We start from the raw sequence: 19940 nt of genomic DNA, 5'->3' as shown, positions 1-19940 counted from the left end.
ACATAGCAAATCTTTACCTAGCTCTTTTGAACTTAATCAACCATAGCCTACTGGAAAAAGTCTGCTTAATATATTTAAATAAATGTTTTCCTCCTCTTGTATCTGTATCCCCAGAGAAAACAGTTTCAATTCTGTGTTTTTAGTACTGTTCCATTACCCTTAGCATTAGAACTCTTAATCGTCATTACTTGAAAAAATTTTACAAAGTATTTGAAGAAAACAATGCATAAGTTCAAATGCTAAATTTGGTTTCCATAAAAAAAATTTTTCTGAGGATACATATTATAGTGATGCAAAAGTATGTGATAGGTCATCAGAATAATTTTCCATGAGTGGGGGAAAAAAAACAAAAAAAGTTGATATACCTAGCACTTGTACTCAGTTTTCTCAAAACTGACATCTTTAAATATCTCCACGGCGGTAAGCCAGTAAAAAAGGAATCTTTTCCTAAGTAAGTCTGCCAAACTATTAAAATGCAACATGCACTAATGAATAATAAATGGGCCAAAAATGATCACTGTAGAAAATACTGTGTATATAAAGAGAAATGTTTAAATGTGTAGCTCAGTGTCTGTCTTGAACAACAATTGCCCATTCATAAGCTATTCATTCAACAAATATTACTGACAGCCTTAAACTGGCAGCATTACTGATCGGCAAAACCTGAAAAATTTTGGTTTAAAAGAAGCCTAATATGCTTACCTTTCATTTGAAGATTTAAAAGACACACTTTCCTGCTCAAAACTGATAGTACACAAAAAAGCATGGCAAACAAAGTTGTCCCTAGAGATTAGCAAACATAAAAAGTTGGTCACAAGTAAATTATGGAACAGAAGACAGAAATGAATTAACTCTCTTCGGCTACCTGGGGAACAAAACAATTTTTTAGTTTGGCTGACACTAAACTCCTATATTTGGCTGCTATTTACCTATTTGTCAACCTTGTTAAAGCTGCCACTTAAGGTTAAATTCCACTGTAATTAATACCCTTCAGGGCTTCCCTGGTGGCGCAGTGGTTAAGAATCTACCTGCCAATGCAGGGGACATGGGTTCGAGCCCTGGTCCGGGAAGATCCCACATGCCGCAGAGCAACAAAGCCCGTGAGCCACAACTACTGAGCCTGTGCTCTAGAGCAACAAGAGAAGCCACCGCAATGAGAAGCCTACGCACAGCAACGAAGAGCAGCCCCCTCTCTCCGCAACTAGAGAAAGCCCGTGCACAGCAACAAAGACCCAATGCAGCCAAAAATAAATTAAAAAAAAAAAATCCTTCAGTAAAAGCATCCAAAATTAAATTCTAAGACTAAACAACGGCCTGTTTAGTTTGACACTATTTACAATGAAATTCTGTTATAATGAAAAGTATTTGGACATGTTGCTGAAATCCCATATATATACCACAGGAGCCAGGAAAAATAAATATTTTTAGCCCGGACTGATTCTGTTTTTTCAGTTCTCAAGGTATCAGTTTTCTCAAAGAGTCTTATCACATTCTAGCTACTATCATTTTCTTTTTAAGATGCAAACCTCAGAGAGGGAGCAGCTGTTTTTATTTTTGTTTCAAGGGAAAAACTAAAAGCCAATGATGACAGCAATAAAATTCAAAAAAGGGTAAGGCACAGAATAAAAATACCCACAAAACTCTTCTCCTTTGAGAACACACTAATAATAATGAAACAACTTTGCTCTGAAACAAACTAACAGTACACTTAAAAGAACCAATATAAAGACTTTTGACCAGAGGAATTAAACTAAAATTTTCCCACCACCACATTTACATCTCTATCACACAACCACTGAATGAGGACTGCTACAAAGTTTAAATTTAAAAAAATTAAAATTTAAGGCTTCCCTGGTGGCACAGCGGTTAAGAATCCACCTGCCAGTGCTGAGGACACAGGTTCGAGCCCTGGTCTGGGAGGGCCCCACATGCCGCGGAGCAACTAAGCCTGTTGCTCCGTGAGCCACAACTACTGAGCCTGCGCCCTGGAGCACGTGCTCCGCAACAAGAGCAGCCACCACAATAAAGAGTAGCCCCTGCTCACCGCAACTAGAGAAAGCCTGCCTGCAGCAACAAAGACCCAACACAGCCAAAAATAAATTAAAATAAAATAAATTTATTTAAAAAAAATTAAAATTTAAAAGGTTGTAATCAAAGAGGAGTTCTGTTCTCCAATTCTTTTTCTATCAAAACATATGGATACTGATCCAACTATCCATTCTCTTAGAGGGAACAGAGTAAAAAGTACAAGAAAAAAAGTGTTTGGCTTTGGGATTCAAAGGACATTATGAACAAATTATCTTTCTGGAATGTTAACAGTTAGGCCAGTACTAGTTAGCACAAATCCTGACCCAAAAATCATCAAGTCTTTGCAAATTACTAAATACGACTACTGCTACAAAACAGGTAACTGAGAGTTAAAGTATGTATCAAATCAGATCTGGTTTGCTGTAACAGACTTTCACCAATTAGCAATAAAACCAGTTTACATTCTATTTCTACATATCAGCAAATCTTGAAAGGAAGGTGACCCAAACATGTGCTACATGTAAGAGGCAGGCAGAAATTTAAAAGGCACTATGGAACCTGACCGAACTCTTCAGAACTATCAAGATCATCAAAAATAAAGCAAGTCTGAGAAACTGTCACAGTCTAGAACAGTTGAAGGAAACATGACAACTAAACGTAATATGGTATCTTTGATAAGATCATAGGATAGAAAAAGGACATTAGGTAACAATAAAAGAAAACCAAAGAAACTATCAATTTTAGGTAATACCAATGTATCAATACTGGTTCATTAGCTGTGAAAAATGTACATTTTGATGGAAGATGTTAACAATAAAAGAAATTAGGTGAGGGTTGTTATTCAGGAACTCTCTATACTATCTCTAACTTTTATGTAAATCTAAAACTATTTTAAAACAAAAAGTTACTTTTAAAATATACACTATGGATGACACAAAGGAGATTAAGGGGGTTAAGCAAAGGCAACTCTGTACTTTTATTACTGAGTTAATAAGAAAAACTGAGAATTCTAATCTGCAAAAAGGAATGCCTCCCTCCTTCCCTCACCAACAAGAGGGGCACCATTATCACCATAATCACAAATATTTCAGTCACAAGATCTGGTAGGTGCTGAAGCAAACAGAAGGACACTGCCTGTGAAGAGCAGGCTGAAACTAAATTAACCAGCTTTCTGTTACCACCTGGGTCATTCCGGTTCCCTTTTCCTCACTACTACACCTCCACTTGGAACTCAGGATTGCCTCCTGCAGCTGATGCCACCCCTACTGTCCAGCTGCTCTCTTCTCAGGGGAGCTTAAAAGAAGGGGATAGAGTGCCACAGATGGGAAGAAATGAAAAAGGGGTTAGCTAGAGAGACAGAGGCAGACTAATTACCCCAAAAGGGAGGCAGACGGTGTCCCTGGAGCAAACAAAAGGGCGCGACAAATATACTCTATCAGCAAAGACCTTATTATTCTCTAAGATATGTCTGATTTAGGTAAAAACATTCTAAAGTAAATGACAAGTTAAAAAAAAAAGCTAAAACATTATAAAAATACCATTGGCTACACCACCTGTTTAAAACAGTATAGGACAGACTTGGAACAGTAAATATGATTACATACAACTACTAATATATTTTTCTTTACTACTTCAATTGCTTTCACTCTGATAAACTCTTAGGATTCAATGGCATTCAGCAAAATCTGACAAGTAAAGCCTAATCTTCCAAAATTACTTTCATTGTGTTCAAATCAATATTTTAAGGTGTCGGTATTACCATTTTTAAGAAAATATGCTAAAAAACAGTTAAACTAGAGAAAAAATTTTTTTTATATAACTGAAGTTTCAGGAGAAAACATATTTAAACACATAACATAAAACATCGAAAAAAAATACCCACATAATATTTTAATATACATCAAAACAACTTACATTTAATTTTACTTTAATTTTACTGATTTGCTCATAAGATTATTTCTCTAACTTTTCAGATTATGATTCCATGTCCCACTGTAAAAGCTAACAAGTTGGCACTGTTTCATATCAAAGACAGTCTTTGATGGAACAGTATCTAAAATAAAAGTATCACTTTCCAAGAATAAGAAAATTAACATATGCATTCATATGTTAATAATGTAACAGCCACAAATAAAAATAATAAAGTAACTATATGCTTGGGGAAAAAAACACGTGAAAGTTACAATACAACATTTCTAGATCCTTCTACAACTGTTTACACATTCATACAGAAGACAGCAGTGGCAGAACTGACTCAAAGATGAGTTACACTTGGCTTCCAAAGTATTTTATGACTTTGTTAGGAAATGCTCCCCAATTCCATTTTTCTTAAGTTAATTAACGTAACATGCCTTCCTTGGGCCCTGTCTGCCAGAAATTCATGAGAAAGCTGGGTGGTAAAAGAATAAAGTTATTCAAGGCTTAAAAAACCTGCCATAATATGCATAATTTTAAGTAAAATAAAATAACCCCAGTGAACTAAAACATGAAGCTGAAGTTTTATCTGGTTTCATACTCAACAATGTTCCACCAAAAAAATCTTAATTTTTAATACAAATGTTTTTAAGAAAAGTATACAACATTGCTATATCGTCAGTTAGAAATAAGTTGCTTTCACCTGACAGGTCATGGTGAATAAGGTCAGCAAAATTGGGGTCTTCGCCCCACCAAAATAGCCACAATTCTCTTCTTCCAGGTCTTTGATCTCGCCGCCAAACACCAAGTACGTCTGCCTTAAGGCAGCGACTAAAACTGCTCAAAATGGGGTCTTCCTCTGTCACCGGAAACAGAATGGGGGCAGAAGTTGGGCCTTGCCATACATATCTTTTCCATTTAATTCCCGTCAAGTCAGCCTGAAGAAAAGAAAGCATGATTTTTTTTATTACTGCGTATTCACTCAAAATCAAAAGTACTCACTATTAAAGTCCCTTATTTCATTAAGACATTACAATTTTCAACATATGCTTACGATATTAAAGCAGACTGACAAAAAAAAAAAGCTTATTCTGATAATTCAGCAACCAAAACTTAAAGGAAAAAAACAAAGTTAAAAAATTAATGCTGACATGTCACTGAATAGCAAGTCAATAAATGTGTCCCAAGGAGAAATAAAAGAAACTTAACAATGTTAAATATAAACATGTACTTTAATGCTGCACACTGAGTAAACATTTACTCTCTGTCCTAAGTTCTGCTCTAACTGGTTACATTTGTTTCTTGGTGTCAAACTTATACCAAAATTAACTTTTAAAGATTCATCATTCCATGTTTATAGAAGTCATGGCTCTAATGAAATGTGAACTACATTTGAAAAAAATCTTGTTAAATCTTTACACATCCCTTTTAGGAAAAATCAAATAGCTGCTTACAAAGAACCATCAGATTTGTGCTAGTCTTATCTTCAAAGAACCTGATCCTAAAAGTACCAAAAATAGACTGAGGTGAAGAAGACAGAAACGTAAAACCCGTTTGTCTTATTACATATGAAGAAATGCTGATTAATGGATATTGTACAAGAAAACATTTTATAAGGGGGAAAGGCGTTAAAGAGCTCTACTTAGCATTGTGAAAGTAATTCATCAGAGCAAATTCAGTAACTCTTTAATATAACTTAAAGGTGCAAAGCCTAAGGTGCCAAAAATGAAACTGCTGATACACGACTGGCAGTTTACACTTGCCAACTAGTTGTGCTCCGCCCACTCAATTCACTTACCTATCACACACTCTCTTAATATTTCTCATAGGACAGGGAAATCGAAAAAAGAAAGTTACCGAAACTTTAAATCATTTATGAAGCTAAGCTACTATCTAACTGAAGACTGAATTTTGCAACAGTTGGTACTTTCAAAGTCTTTATTGGATGTTCCCAGACCTGGGCCAACCTACACAATTGTCTTCCCTACATCCAGCTTCCCCTGACTTTTCAATAAAAGGAGGAGCAGCCTCCTCAAAACATTCTAAATACGCAGGCAGAACAGACAAATATCAAAACATTCAGTACAGAACCACAGAACCTCCTCCATCAGCCCGCTCCACTCTCACACAAACGTAACGTTCTAATAAAAGCAAGACGGCCAGAAATTGTCAAAATGGCAAACTCTTTGCACAGTTTAAAAGAGAAAACATATGAAATGGCATTTACTGTTTTTTACACAGAGTCTGAAGTCACCCAAGGAAGAAACTAGACCCCTACAGTTTGACTCATATGAAAAAACGCAAAACGAAAAGAGTGCTTAAGTTCCGGGGTCCTGTTTACTGGGAGAAACCAAATGAGCAGAGTGAGGCAGTGGGAGAACTGGCGACAGTGGAAAGTGGGAGGAGGGGGTACATGGTCAACAAGGAGAAAAGCAACAGTTAAGCAAGAAACACAGAGGGAAATGCTAGCGTCCTGCCAGATAAGGAGCCCAAGTTGAAGACAAGACTACGGTGAGGAAAAAGGAGTCGGAAACAAGAAAAAAGGCCGACACTCCTAAAACAGAGCCCAGGACGGCGGGGGTGGAACGCGTCTCCGGGCTGGTGCCGAGCTTGCCGCGGCGCCGGCTCCGGCTGGGCCTCGCCCGGGTACTCGGGCATCTGGATCCGACCCGGACCCCCTCCCCCACGGCCCAAGGGCGCACCTCGCGGCCCCTCCCCCACCGCCCACTCGCCGCGGCCCCCGCCCGTCACTCACCAGGCAGAAGAGGTTACAGTGACAATCTTCCAGGCTGGCCCCGTTCGGCACGAAGGAGGAACTCATCGTCCCTCACAGCAGCCGCCGCCGGCGCCACAACCCACCATCCGCCATTACCGCCGCCTCCGACCAGAGAGAGAAACACAGACACCGGGGAGGGCGGGGGGGTGGTGGTTGGGGGGGGGCGGTGGAAGAGGAGGCCGCCGGGCCGCCAGCCCTCTCCACCCACCCCCCCGCCGCCGCGAGCAGCCCCCGCCGCCCGGCCGGCACCCAGCCGCCCGGGGCCGAGGGCCGGAGGCGGGAGGGCCGCGCCGCGCTCGCCCCGCCGGCCGGACTGAGGCCGCCGCGGAGCCCGCGGACGCTCGTCCCTCTCTGGGGGACAGAGGGGATGTGTGCCCCTGCCACAAGAAAAAATAATAAATTACACAATAAATAATTAAAATCGAGTCCGAGAGGGCAGAGCCCAAGCCCTGGAGGGTTCTCCCGGGCAAAGAGGCGCCCGCAGAGGGGCGGGAAGGGCGAGAACGGGGAGAGAAGCCGAGGCCCCCGGCCCGGCAGCGGCGATGTCCTTAAGCCCAGAGTCTCCTCTGTGGCGGAGGTGGTGGCGGCGTCTGCGGGCTCAGACCATTCTCTGGCTGTGTCTTCGTGTCGTCCCTGAGCCAAGCCGGACCAGCGTCCGCTCTCCTGCGGCCTCACCTCCGGGACGCCGTAGACTCCCCCATTTTGTGGGCCCAGCGGGCGGTGTTTTTCCCCCTTTAATCCGAATTCACGGGTTTTCCCTTCGCTTTAATGGCGGCCACAGGGACCAGCTCGCCCTCTCTGCTCGCCCATTGGCCGCCTGAAGGTCACATGGGCCCGGATCTCCGTGGGGAGGAGGAGAGAGGAGGGAGCGAGGGAGGGCCGGGAAGCTTTCAGCAGAGGCGGTGAGCCCAGGGGCACAGGGTAGCCAGCTGGTGGCCACTAAAATAGCGCCATCTGCTGGGTGCCCCGGCCAGTGTGAGATGACCCGGGCCCTGGCGCTTTCTCCTTGCCGGAGAATTTACAGTACAAGAGGGTTCACATCACAAATCTGAGAATTACGTTGAAATCAGTTTGAATTCTTTGGAAGAGAAAGTGTTGCAAAAATTCCAAGCCATTCTCATTTATTCCACAAGGCCGTGGGGTGCAGAGCAAACCCCTGGGCTTGGGAGTCAGATGATCTGAGAGAGGATTCGGTCACTTGAAAGTTGTGATGTTAAGAAACATAAACGGAACAATATAGCCTGTGGTTAACAGCCTGGGAGTTAGAGCCACCCTGCCTGGTTTCGAACTTTGAGCGAATCACTTACCTCTCTGTGTCTCAGTTTACTCATCTGCGACATGAGGAAAACATATCCCCTACCTCACAGGTTGTTGTGGTAATTGAGTTAACACAAAGAAATCACGTAGCCCAGTGCCCGGCACAGATAAACACTGTTTGGAGTTATCTATTATTGTTGTCATCATTAGGTGTGGCCATTGTGAGGAATAAGTGAACCAGTGTATGTAAGTGCCCACTAGAGCATCATCTCTGTGAGAACACGGACTTACTTTGGTTCACCGCTGCATCTCTAGTGTCTAAAAAAGGTTCCTAGCACACAGTAGGTGCTTGATAGATGTAAATTTGCAAATGAATGAATGGTAAAAAGTAGGAGTCAAATAAAACGTTAGTTCCCTTTCCCACAAAACATTTAGTTCTTGACTGGATTACACTTCAACGTAGGAGTTCAAACATTTTTTGCCTGAGAGTTTTAGCTGGGAGAGGAGAGAGAGAGAGACAGAAAGAAAGGACGGGGGAAAGTTAGGAGGGAGGAAGAAGTAAAGGTGATTCAAAAAATTGGAGACATCAGTGAGTTAGGACTTTACCAATTTTTAATTTTAATTGCCTCTGTAAAATAATGATGGATTCTTATATGTCACTTCCTCAGCCACAGATTAAAAAGCTTTCCTCCTCTACCTATATAGATTCATGCATGGTGGTGAAGAGTCCAGATCTTGAAGCCAAAGGCCTATAGAAAAAGTTCTGCCACTTGCCGATCTTGGACTTCAGGGCAAATTAATTTCTCTTACTCTCAGTTTTCTCATTGTAAAATAGTGATAATAAAAGTACTTTTCAGGACTTCCCTGGTGGTCCAGTGGTAAAGAATCCACTTTCCAATGCAGGAGACGCAGGTTTAATACCTGGTGGGGGAACTAAGATCCTACATGCCACGGGGCAACTAAGCCCACGTGCCTCAACTAGAGAGTCTGCCTGCCGCAAACTACAGAACCCTCGCGCTCTGGAGCCCACGTGCCTCAACTAGAAGCCCTCGAGCCTCAAGGAAGAGCCCACACACCGCAACTAAGACCCACCGCAGCCAAAAATTTAAAAATAAATAAATAAATATTTTTTAAAAATAATGAAAATACTTTTCTCCTAAAGTGTCTGGTGGATGAAACGGTGAAGGCATGGGGCTTGCCACAGTATTTACTAAATGTTAGCTATTAATATATTTTTAAAAATCATTATTGAGCACCTGATGCTCAACTGACTATGTTCCTGGTCTGTGCTAGGCCTGCGATACAAATATGAATAAGATACATGCATATCCCTAAAGATTCCTGAAGCAAGGCAATAAAGGAACCATTTCCCACAGAAAAAGATAAAATACAGGGGCTTCCCTGGTGGCGCAGTGGTTGAGAATCTGCCCGCCAATGCAGGGGACACGGGTTTGAGCCCTGGTGTGGGAAGATTCCACATGCCGCGGAGCAACTGCACCCATGAGCCACAACTACTGATCCTGCGCGTCTGGAGCCTGTATTCCGCAACAAGAGAGGCTGAGATAGTGAGAGGCCCGCGCACCGCGATGAAGAGTGGCCCCCACTTGCCGCAACTAGAGAAAGTCCTCTCACAGAAACGAAGACCCAATACAGAAATAAATTAATTAATTTTTTTAAAAAAGATAAAATACAAAGTAGGTAATTGCTTTAATATGTATGTATCAACTATGTCACAATAGGAGTGCTGAAGGAGGAGCACCAAAGTCAGAGCAGGCATCTCAAAGTAGGTAGCATTTGAAATCAGATTTGGAGTATAAAATGAATTCTTATAAAGCCCTTTGAAACAGTTAAATCTTATTAAACCCAATTCAGATCCAAAGGCCACATATCAAAGTCAATTATACAACTAGGACTAATTCAATCCAGGAGTTCAAATCAACTAAGGTTCACATCCTTTCTAACTGAGTTCCCACACTGGGAGGCAGCAATCTCCAGGCCCAGTAAGGTAAGAGACCCTCTGCTCATCTCTGTTTCCCTGAGAGAATCCTCAGACCCTTGTTCCCACTGCTTTTGTCACTCTGAAAAGTCCTCCCCCACCTTTTATTTTATCTAAAACCATCCTTTTTAGAAGTCTTGCCCTCCACTGCCCACACCCCCTCCCCCCAACCTGAGCCCCTTCCTCAGAGGAGGCAGATAGAATCTGCCTGAAACCCACCAGGTGGGAAGTAACATTTGATTGACTTTTCATTTGAATGTCAATCTTCTCAAAAAGAAGGGAGAGAGGGGGGCGGGGAGGCAGGAGGGAGAGGTGAAAAAGTAGAAGAGAGATTGAGAGAAAAAGAATTGAGAAACAAAGTGGAGGAAAGGGACACCAACTGTGAGAGGACTGGAAACATCATGGGGAGGAGAGAAAAGAGCAATGTCAGCATACAGAGAACATGTCAGTAGCCACCTACATTCTCTTAAAATGACATTTTGTGTGATTTAAAGAATAAGGGAAATAACAGTATATGTATGTTGTCAGAAGTTTGGAAGATACAGAAAAGTGTAAAGATGAAAAAATTTTAAATGTATATTACCCCCCCATATGCCCATGACTTTCCATATATATATCATATATATATATATACATATATGGTTGAAGTCATACTATATATACACTTTACTACACATATTTGTCATCTAGAATGTGTCAGTCAGGTCATGTAAGGACAAGGTACAGGATACACAAGGAGCTCATAATCTTGCTAGATATGGCACTTGGACTGTTGGACAAACTAGGATCAAAACTCCACACCATGCCTGCTAGCTCCCTAACTTCCATTTACTAATTTATAAAATGCATGTAATAAGAGCACATATATGTTAGTGTTGTTGTGAAAATTAAAAGAGATAATCCAAGTAAAATAGGAGAGCCAACCAGGAATCTTAAGATGCACTGAGAGGTTGCCTTGAGTCAATAATCACCTACTGTCTTCTACTCTTTGAAACATGGATTCACTCAGTGATCTACATTTAAAACTGTTCTTTACATAGAGAATGGACTTGAGGACACGGGGAGGGGGAAGGGTAAGCTGGGACGAAGTGAGAGAGTGGCATGGACATATATACACTACCAAACGTAAAATAGATAGCTAGTGGGAAGCAGCTGCATAGCACAGGGAGATCAGCTCGGTGCTTTGTCACGACCTAGAGTGGTGGGATAGGGAGGGTGGGAGGGAGATGCAAGAGGGAGGGGATATGGGGATATATGTGTATGTATAGCTGGTCCAGTTTGTTATAAAGCAGAAACTAACACACCATTGTAAAGCAATTATACTCCAATAAAGATGTTAAAAAATAAAACAATAAAACTGTTCTTTAACTTCTTCATCCTTTTAAGGGCTCCATTCTGAATGGGAAAATGGAGGTGCCAGTCCTCCAGGAAGGGTGACAGACTTACATCACCCGAGACTGAGAAAGTCCAGGAAAGGGCAATGTTTGGCCTTAGGACTTATGCTCCCCTCCTGATCCTGAAAAATCCCAGGGTTTAGAGCAGCTCTGTCCAGTAGAACTATAAGAGCTAAATAAATAATTAAAATTTTTTCAGTAGCCGCATTAAAAGAGAGAAAAAGAAATAGGTGACATTAATTTTAGTTATGTATTATATTTATCCCAATGTAACATAAATACTATTATTTCACATGTAGTCAACATAAAAATTTATTATTGGGATGGTTTGCTTTTCTAATCAAAACTTTAAAATCTGCATGTACTTTCACTTATAGCACATTTCAGTTTGGACCAGTCACATTTCAAGTGCCTAACAGCTACATGTGGCTAGTGGCTACTGTGTTGGATAACACAAGTCTACAGTCAAAAGCTGAAAGCTGGGCTTCCCTGGTGGCACAGTGGTTGAGAGTCCGCCTGCCAATTCAGGGGACGCGGGTTCGTGCCCCGGTCCGGGAAGGTCCCACATACCGCGGAGCGGCTGGGCCCGTGAGCCATGGCCGCTGAACCTGCGAGTCCGGAGCCTGTGCTAGAGAGGTCACAACAGTGAGAGGCGCGTACCGCAAAAAAAAAAAAAAAAAGCTTAAAGCTAAGGACCAATTAAGCTGTGGAGTGAGTGGTCTTGAGCCCGGGGACAATATTGATTTCCTTAAGGTCATGTTAATGGTTTAATGGTGTACTTAATTCAATAGAAAACAAAAGGCTGAGGCATTACAAACCATTTTATTTAGTGAATGCACAGACACTCTTAGCTGAAAATAGAAATAAACAGATAAAGTAAATTAGCAAGTTGAGACAATAAGAACACTTTACAGTTCTAAGCCTCAAATATCCTGAATTGTCTTGACAGTTGCCCTGACTTGCCATTTTTCTTAGTAGTACAGCATCTACTCTCAACCTCATTTACTTCTCAATAAATGTTTTATTTTAATATTAAGTTTGAAGCCAGTTCCCCCTAATTTCCTCACTTTGAAATTTGGCTTGTAAACCTGCATAAGCAAATCAGATATTCCTCTCCCCCTATCTTTATCCTACTTGAGATAGTCATTTGACTCCTCTGGATCTCTGTTTCCTCAAACATAATAAACAGATTGGATTAAATAGTTGGTATGATTTATCACCTAATATGTAATACTTAATATATGTCAGGCCCTGTGCTAAGTATTTTGCATTAATTATCTATAAACCTTGCCACAAGCTTCTAAGGTAAGTATGTACTATATTATCCCAATTTTCTAGATTGGGATACTGAGATTTAGAGAGCAACTTGCCCAAGGCCAAAGAGGTCTGTAAAGTATGCTAATCTATTGTGAGGGGCTCAAGAGAAACTTCCTGGATGGGCAGTTGAAACTAAATCTTGAAGGATGAGTTGGGTTGAGCTTGAAGATGCAGATGAGAGGGGAAGGAGAGGGACAGAAGGAATAGGGGGAGGACTGGAAAGCCTGGTGTTGGTAAGAAAAGATTTGGCTGAAGAAGTAACCCTCAAGGCCAAATCATGAAGAGTTTGGATTTTGTCCAGAAGAGGATGAATAACCACTGAAAACTTTAAACATGAGAGTGCTGAGCTAAGATTTGTTTTTAGAAACAAGATGCCAAGAGACTTGTTGGGGGCATTGTCGTAATCCAGGCAGGAAGTGAAGAGGCCTGAACTAATTAAGAGGAGCTTATCTGAGAACATCCTTTCTTTCTGTTTCACATTTATTCCCTCCATCAAGGTATCAGCAAGGAAGATAGGGAAGTAGAGGAAATCACTTCTGCAAAATGCTGAGCATTCCTTTCTTATTGAGCAGATGATTTTTCTCAGAATAGCCAAAGTTGAGAGAGGAGACAAGTGCAGTTTGCTGAACCTCCTCCTCCTGCTAAAAGGTTCCAGGCAGGACTTTGGTCATGCAGGATAATTACTCCTGCCAAGATACAAACCGGTTTGCAATTTTATTGTTCTCTTCCCCCAAGAAAAGGTTCAGAGGAGTTCAAACGATGTGACCAGCCAAGAAAATAGGAAGATTATTCTAGAATCTCTTGGTTCTACCAAGAGTATATAAGGGATTTAATAGAAATATAGACGAAGGTAGCAGAGTTTTATACCATTTCTATCACTGGCTTTGACATTCACTCATTCATTCACTTAATACCTACTGAAATTTACTATGAGCAAGGTTCTGTACTAGGTGTTATGATGATGGGGCAATATGCAAGAGTGCATCAGACCTCCATCTGTGGTCTCAGCTTCTGCTGTGAAGTCCCGGCTCTTGGACTGGTGTATTTGTTATCTATTGCTGCATAATAAATTACCTTGAAACTTCACATCTTAAAACAACAAACATTTCATTATCTCACACAGTTCCTGAGGTTTAGTAATCCAAGAGCGACTTAGCCAGGTGGTTCTGGCTCAGGCTCTCTCATGAGGTTGCAGTCAAGATATTGGCTGGGGCTGCAGTCATCTCAAGGCTAGAGTAGGGCTGAAGACTTGATTTCCAAGTTCACTCACATGGTTGTTGGCAGGACATAGTTCCTAGCTGGCCATTGGCCAGAGGCTTCAGTATTCTTCCAGGTGGCCTTCTCCTTAGAGCTGCATACAACACGGCAGCTTGTTTCTCCAATAGGGAGTTATCCAAGAGATAGAGATAGAGAAAGACAGAGATACCAGAATGGAAGGTGCAGTTTTTTTAATAACCTATTCTCAGAAGTAACTTACCATCATTTCTGCTATATCATTTTGGTCACACAGACCAACTGTGATAGAGTGTGGGAGGGGCCTACAAAAGGGTGTGAATACGAGGAGGGAAGGATAATTAAGGGCTATCTTGAAGGCTGGCTACCACAGTCCATCCTCTGGTCTCCAATGATTCATGTCCCTCCCACATGCAAAATACACTCATTTCCTCCCGAAGTCACCAAAAGTCTCATCTCATTATAGCGTTAGCTTAAAGTCCAACATCTCATCCTCTAAATCAGGTCCAGGTACATCTGAGGCTCCTTGGGTGTAGTTCCTTAAGTACAGCCCCTTGAGTACAGTTCCTCTCCCTCTGTGAAACTAAAACAACAACTTATGTGCCCCTCCATACACCCAACACACCATGGTGAGACAGGTGTAACAGGGTAACTGTTCAAAAAGAGGGAAAATGGTGGGCACAAAGGAATCACTGGTCCATTATAATTCTGAAAACCAGCTGAACAAATGTTGAACATTCCTTTATTAAGTCTCAAATCCTGGGAATAATTCTCCCTGGCTCTCAGCTCCATGTTCTGGAGTTTTGGATCTGACCCCTGAGTCATCCTCCCTCTCTCCCTTTTTTTTTTTTTTTTTTTAATGAAAGATAGTCCATGTTTACCACTGAGAACTTTTCTCAGCCTACTTCTTGCCAGTGGAACTTTGAGGATCCAAAGACCTCTTTTCGTTTTGTACTATCTCTATCCCTTTTGGTCCAAGATGGCAATGTTTCTTCATACATATTTATTTTTTAAATGTTATGAGCCTTCCATGAATGTTATTGGGTCCACTCCATTAGATGAAAGCCACACCTACAAATATCTTTCAGATAAGCTCTTCTCTACCTTGGGCTTCTGGTGAGATAACTGATGGACAATGTCCTTAAGCTTCCTAGGTGCTTCATCATTTTATTGAGAGACTGTGTGACACATACCTTTAATCTCTTTAGAGGACTTTTTGTCTGGCCAAATAGTATTCTGATGCACAACCTTAAATCTTTCTGAGACTGTAACAAAAGATTTTACAATCACTCCCTTGGCTTCATCTTAGGACCATGTTTTACTAGCAGTGCCCTGGATTTGTAGCTCAGAAGCTACATCTTAATTTTAGCATTGTTTGCCATTCAGAGAAGGTGAGAATTTTCAAAACCATCAAATTCTGTCTCCTTTTTGTTTAAACTGTTAACAGTTCTTCCTTTAGTTTACCTCTCTCCTCTCACATTTTACTACAAGCAACAAGAAGAAACCTTTGCTTGGAAATCTCCCTAGCTAGATCACCCAATTCATTAGACACATTTTCTACCTTTTGGTTACTGCAGGGAACAGTGTTACTGAACTTTCTGCCACTATATAAGAAGGATTGCCTTTCCTCCAGTTTCCAATTACATTACCTCATTTTTCTGCGAGCCTTCACCTGTAGCCATATAAAAGAGTGGGATACTTCTATTAACAGTTTCTTCAAGGTACTTTAGGCTTTCACTAACACTCTCCCCAAAGTCTGTTGTCCAGTTCCAAAGTTACTTATGCATCTTAGGATTTTGTTATGGCTGAATCTCACTTCCAGGTAGCAACATCTATATTAGATATCTATTTCTGTGTAACATATTATTCTGAAACTTAGCAGTTTAAAGCAACAACTATTTATTATCTGTTACAGTTTCTGAGGCTACCAGATCTGCTTCTAAGGTGGCTCACTCACATGGATGGCAAGTTGGTGCTGGCTGCTGGCAGGAGACCTCAGAATCTTTTCACATAGGTCTGTCTTCAGGGGTCCTTGCATCCATGGTAGGTGGCTTTTCCTAGAGCAAGGGATCTAAGGCGCCAAGGCAGAAGTTACAATGTCTTTTATTATCTAGCCTCAGAAATCCTACACTGTCACTTCCACAGTAATCTATTAGTCACACAAATCAGCTCTGATTCAATGTACGAGGGGAATACCAATACATGAGGATTGTTCTAGGTTATCCTGAAGGCTGGCTACCATAGCATGTTTTCTACCTTTCTAGGTTCCTTTGTTAATACTCTTTCCCTCAACAAAGCTACTTTCAAAATAGATATATCTTGGGCAGCCAAATCATGTATGCCGTATTGAAAAACATCATATTACCTGGTCAAATTTTAAAGAATTTCAGCACAAATTAAGCCAGCCTTCTGAATTTCTATCTTTTTTTTTTTTTAAAAAAAGTCCCTATTGCACAAGTTAAGCAAGTCAGGAACCTCTTAAGAATGAAGATTGATCCAAAGGCTGAAGAGTCATCATTGATGAGGAAATGTATTATCGTGATACCAGTTTCATTTCTCTGCTCACCATAAACAAATTCATCTGTCTTTTTCTGGGACAGGTATGTGTAATATGTGACATGCTTGATTTTAGAAGGCTTCTTTTTAAAAAACATGAAAACTATGTAAATAATCAGTAATTTCTTTTTCTTTAATAAGCCCATTGCATTCATTCAAAACCTTTATCTTTCAATGTGGGATAAGTTACTAAATTATATGTCCAGAATAGATGTTACATTTCAATTAATAAAAGGACTTATATTCTTCTCATAGGAACCACCTCACCCTTTATGTAGTTCTCCCCTATGAGACCCTTCCAAAGGTAAACTACTGTCCTTTCCTTCAGTGATTTGCCAAACAGAGGCAGTGTGGTGTATGAAAAGCATAAGCTTTGGTATTAAAGCTCTATATTCTGATTCTGCTAGCTGTGTGACCTTGGGCAAGTTACCTAACTTCTCCAAACCTCTGTTTACCAATATGTAAAATGGGGGTAATAACACCAAACTGTCATAAGAATTAGATGATATAATGTAGTAATAATGCTTAGCACAATGCCATTTAGAGTAAGGGCTCAATAAATGATAGTTATTATTAACAATTTGGGCAAGAAATGCTACCCATGAGAAGTTTCTTCTACTCTTCAGTTCTTACCTACTCCTAGTTCTACACAGCATCCATGGTTAGTGATTTTCAAATGTTGAAATGAAGGAACTACAAAAATAACAATGATTAAAAAGCTCAATTTATGAGTGTGTTGCTCTTTAAAGTTTTCTCTGGATGCAAAGCAGTCCATTCAATACCTAATTCAAATATGAACTAGAAAAAATTTTTTAAATCTGCTTTTTCTTATAGTAATGAATTTCAAGAAAAGTAAGATACTGAAACACCACAAAATGATCATTAGATTACAGCTTAATTTTCCCAAAGACATAAATCTTGAGACGTTTTGAGAAGTATTGAATGAACTTTGGAGGTATTCACCTTTGTTTAAGACTCTTTCCCTCTGTTTTTCAGATGGAAGGCGGAAAAGAATAATACGTTTCAAAGCCCTTTTTATATATTCAAATGCAGAATAGCCATGATCAAAGAGATGAATTACAAAGAATGATCAGGAACATAAATATGTACATATTTTGAATCAGTAGTAAGTGGGTTTTGCAGTTTTCAATGCAAAATAATTTCATACTTCATATTATTTATACCTTGACCTAGTTGCATACTTTAAAAAACTTAAATACAAATGGCACTTAGAAAACACACAAAATGAGCAGGCCCGGTTTTAGAAAAGAAAATATGAGTAAACCAGATTAAGAATATATGATTTTTTCAAACTTAATTTACAAAGCAGCAGCAGATATTATTTTATTATTGAAAACAGTTAACACAAAGTATTAGTGTAGGCTAGTTTTCTTTCTTATGCAACTCAAAATGATGGTTTATAAAGGACCATAGCCTATACGGATATGATGGAATGCCGTGTAGCTACCAAAAATGACAAGAACCTAGCTTAATGTCAATACGTGGAAATGTGTACCTGGAGTAATATAAATAGAAGAGACACAAAATAGCATGTATACTGATTAAACCATGTAGAAATATATGTATAATGTATATATGTAAATATACGTATAATGTAGTGTAGTGGAAAGAAAGAGAGAATAGAAGAGCTGAGTTCTAGTTGTGACAGGGCCTTCCCTTGGCTGGGTATCCATATCTGAGCAATTTATCTGCTTGTTCTCAGTTTCCTCACCTATGAAATGAAGGAGTTGATCTCAACTGATTTCAAGGCCATTCTCAGTGCTAACATTTAGTGATTTCATAGTTCAAAGGTTTGGAGTGACATAAATATAGTTTACTGTTTACTACCTTCTTTCCTGTAAAGTTGTTCAGGTTAATAATAATATTAAAAGGATACCACATGTCTTTAGTAAGACCTAGGAGAGAAGTAATATTCATCAATAAATAAGATTCAGTGATAGATAAATGTACTATTTTCTTTAAACTTTGTTTAAAATAACAAAAAGGCAATAGGAAGTCACTGAATGTTTTGGAGTAGAAAAGTGGCATGATAAAGATGCATTTTAGGGTGCTCACCACGCACCAGCACCAGGTGCTATCACTTACACCCAAACCAGGGCTCTGACTGTCACAGCCAAGAGAGCACAGGCTGCTGGGGAGCTGGTTTTTGCAGAATGTTGGGTAGACTTCCCTTTGCTGTACATCTCTAGGAATAAACCTACAAAGGAGGCAAAAGACCTGTACTCAGAAAACTATAAGATACTGATGAAAGAAATCAAAGATAACACAAATAGATGGAGAGATATACCATGTTCTTGGATTGAAAGAATGAATATTGTGAAAATGACTATACTACCCAAAGCAATCTACAGATTCAGTGCAATCCTTATCAAATTACCAATGTCATTTTTCACAGAATTAGAACAAAAAAATTTACAACTTGTATAGAAACACAAAAGACCCCAAACACCCAAAGCAATCTTGAGAAAGAAAAATGGAGTTGGAGGAATCAGGCTCCGTAACTTCAGACTATACTACAAAGCTACAATAATCAAGACAGTATGGTACTGGCACAAAAACAGAAATATATATCAATGGAACAGGATAGAAAGCCCAGAGATAAAGCCATGCACCTATGGTCACCTAATCTATGACAAAGGGGGCAAGAATATACAATATACAATGGAGAAAAGAGGCTCTCCAATAAGTGGTGCTGGGAAAACTGGACAGCTACATGTAAAAGAATGAAATTAGAACACTCCCTAACACCATACACAAAAATAAACTCAAAATGGATTAAAGACCCAAATGTAAGGTTGGACACTATATAATTCTTAGAGGAAAACATAGGCAGGACACTCTTTGACATAAATCACAGCAAGATCCTTTTTGACCCACCTCCTAGAGTAATGAAAATAAAAACAAAAAAATAAACAAATGGGACCTAATGAAACTTAAAGGCTTTTGCACAGTAAAAGAAACCATAAACAACATGAAAAGACAACCCTCAGAATGGGAGAAAATATTTGCAAATGAAGCAAAGGACAAATGATTAATCTCCAAAATATGCAAACAGCTCATGCAGCTCAATATCAAAAAAACAAACAACTCAATCAAAAAATGGGTGGAAGACCTAAATAGACTTTTCTCCAAAGAAGATATACAGATGGCCAACAGGCACATGAAAAGACTCAACATCACTAATTATTAGAGAAATGCAAATCAAAACTATAATGAGGTACCACCTCACACTGGTCAGAATGGCCATCACCAAAAAATCTACAAACAATAAATGCTGGAGAAGGTATGGAGAAAAGTGAATCCTCTTACACTGTTGGTGAGAATGCAAATTGATACAGCCACTATGGAGAACAGTATGGAGGTACCTTAAAAAACTAAAAATAGAGCTACCATATGACCCAGCAATCCCACTCCTGCACATATACCCAGAGAAGACCATGATTCCAAA

General features: G+C 40.0%; 1 protein-coding gene and 1 long non-coding RNA gene across 4 annotated transcripts in view; both read right to left on the bottom strand.

Annotated features, from left to right (window-relative positions):
• MED13 (mediator complex subunit 13) overlaps nucleotides 1–6840 on the bottom strand; it is a 95232-nt gene extending 88392 nt beyond the window's left edge. Inside the window, exons 1-2 of one of the 2 annotated variants that reach the window (XM_027087275.1) lie at nucleotides 6698–6840; nucleotides 4646–4880 (exon numbers count right to left, since the gene is read on the bottom strand). In XM_027087275.1, the coding sequence (XP_026943076.1) occupies nucleotides 4646–4880; nucleotides 6698–6763 (301 nt within the window). In that variant the 5' untranslated portion in view covers nucleotides 6764–6840. The remainder of the gene's footprint in view (nucleotides 1–4645; nucleotides 4881–6697) is intronic. The other variant, XM_027087274.1, reaches the window with a different exon arrangement.
• A 7275-nt stretch (nucleotides 6841–14115) lies between these two features.
• On the bottom strand, nucleotides 14116–18725 carry LOC113609735 (uncharacterized). Of its 2 annotated transcripts, XR_003428777.1 has the most exons (3): nucleotides 18578–18725; nucleotides 17105–17164; nucleotides 14116–15986 (listed from the first exon to the last, which is right to left on the bottom strand). It is a non-coding gene; the product is annotated as an uncharacterized LOC113609735 (long non-coding RNA). The 2 variants fall into 2 exon arrangements; XR_003428776.1 differs by having other exon boundaries at nucleotides 17105–18725.
• Nucleotides 18726–19940: the final 1215 nt, after the last annotated feature.

Source organism: Aethalodelphis obliquidens, unplaced genomic scaffold (genome assembly GCF_003676395.1).
Source record: "Aethalodelphis obliquidens isolate GAN/ISIS:26980383/991018 unplaced genomic scaffold, ASM367639v1 scaffold58, whole genome shotgun sequence".
NCBI lineage: Eukaryota > Metazoa > Chordata > Mammalia > Artiodactyla > Delphinidae > Aethalodelphis > Aethalodelphis obliquidens.
The sequence above is the reverse complement of the archived record's forward strand: the minus strand, read 5'-3'. Positions and strand labels throughout refer to the sequence as shown.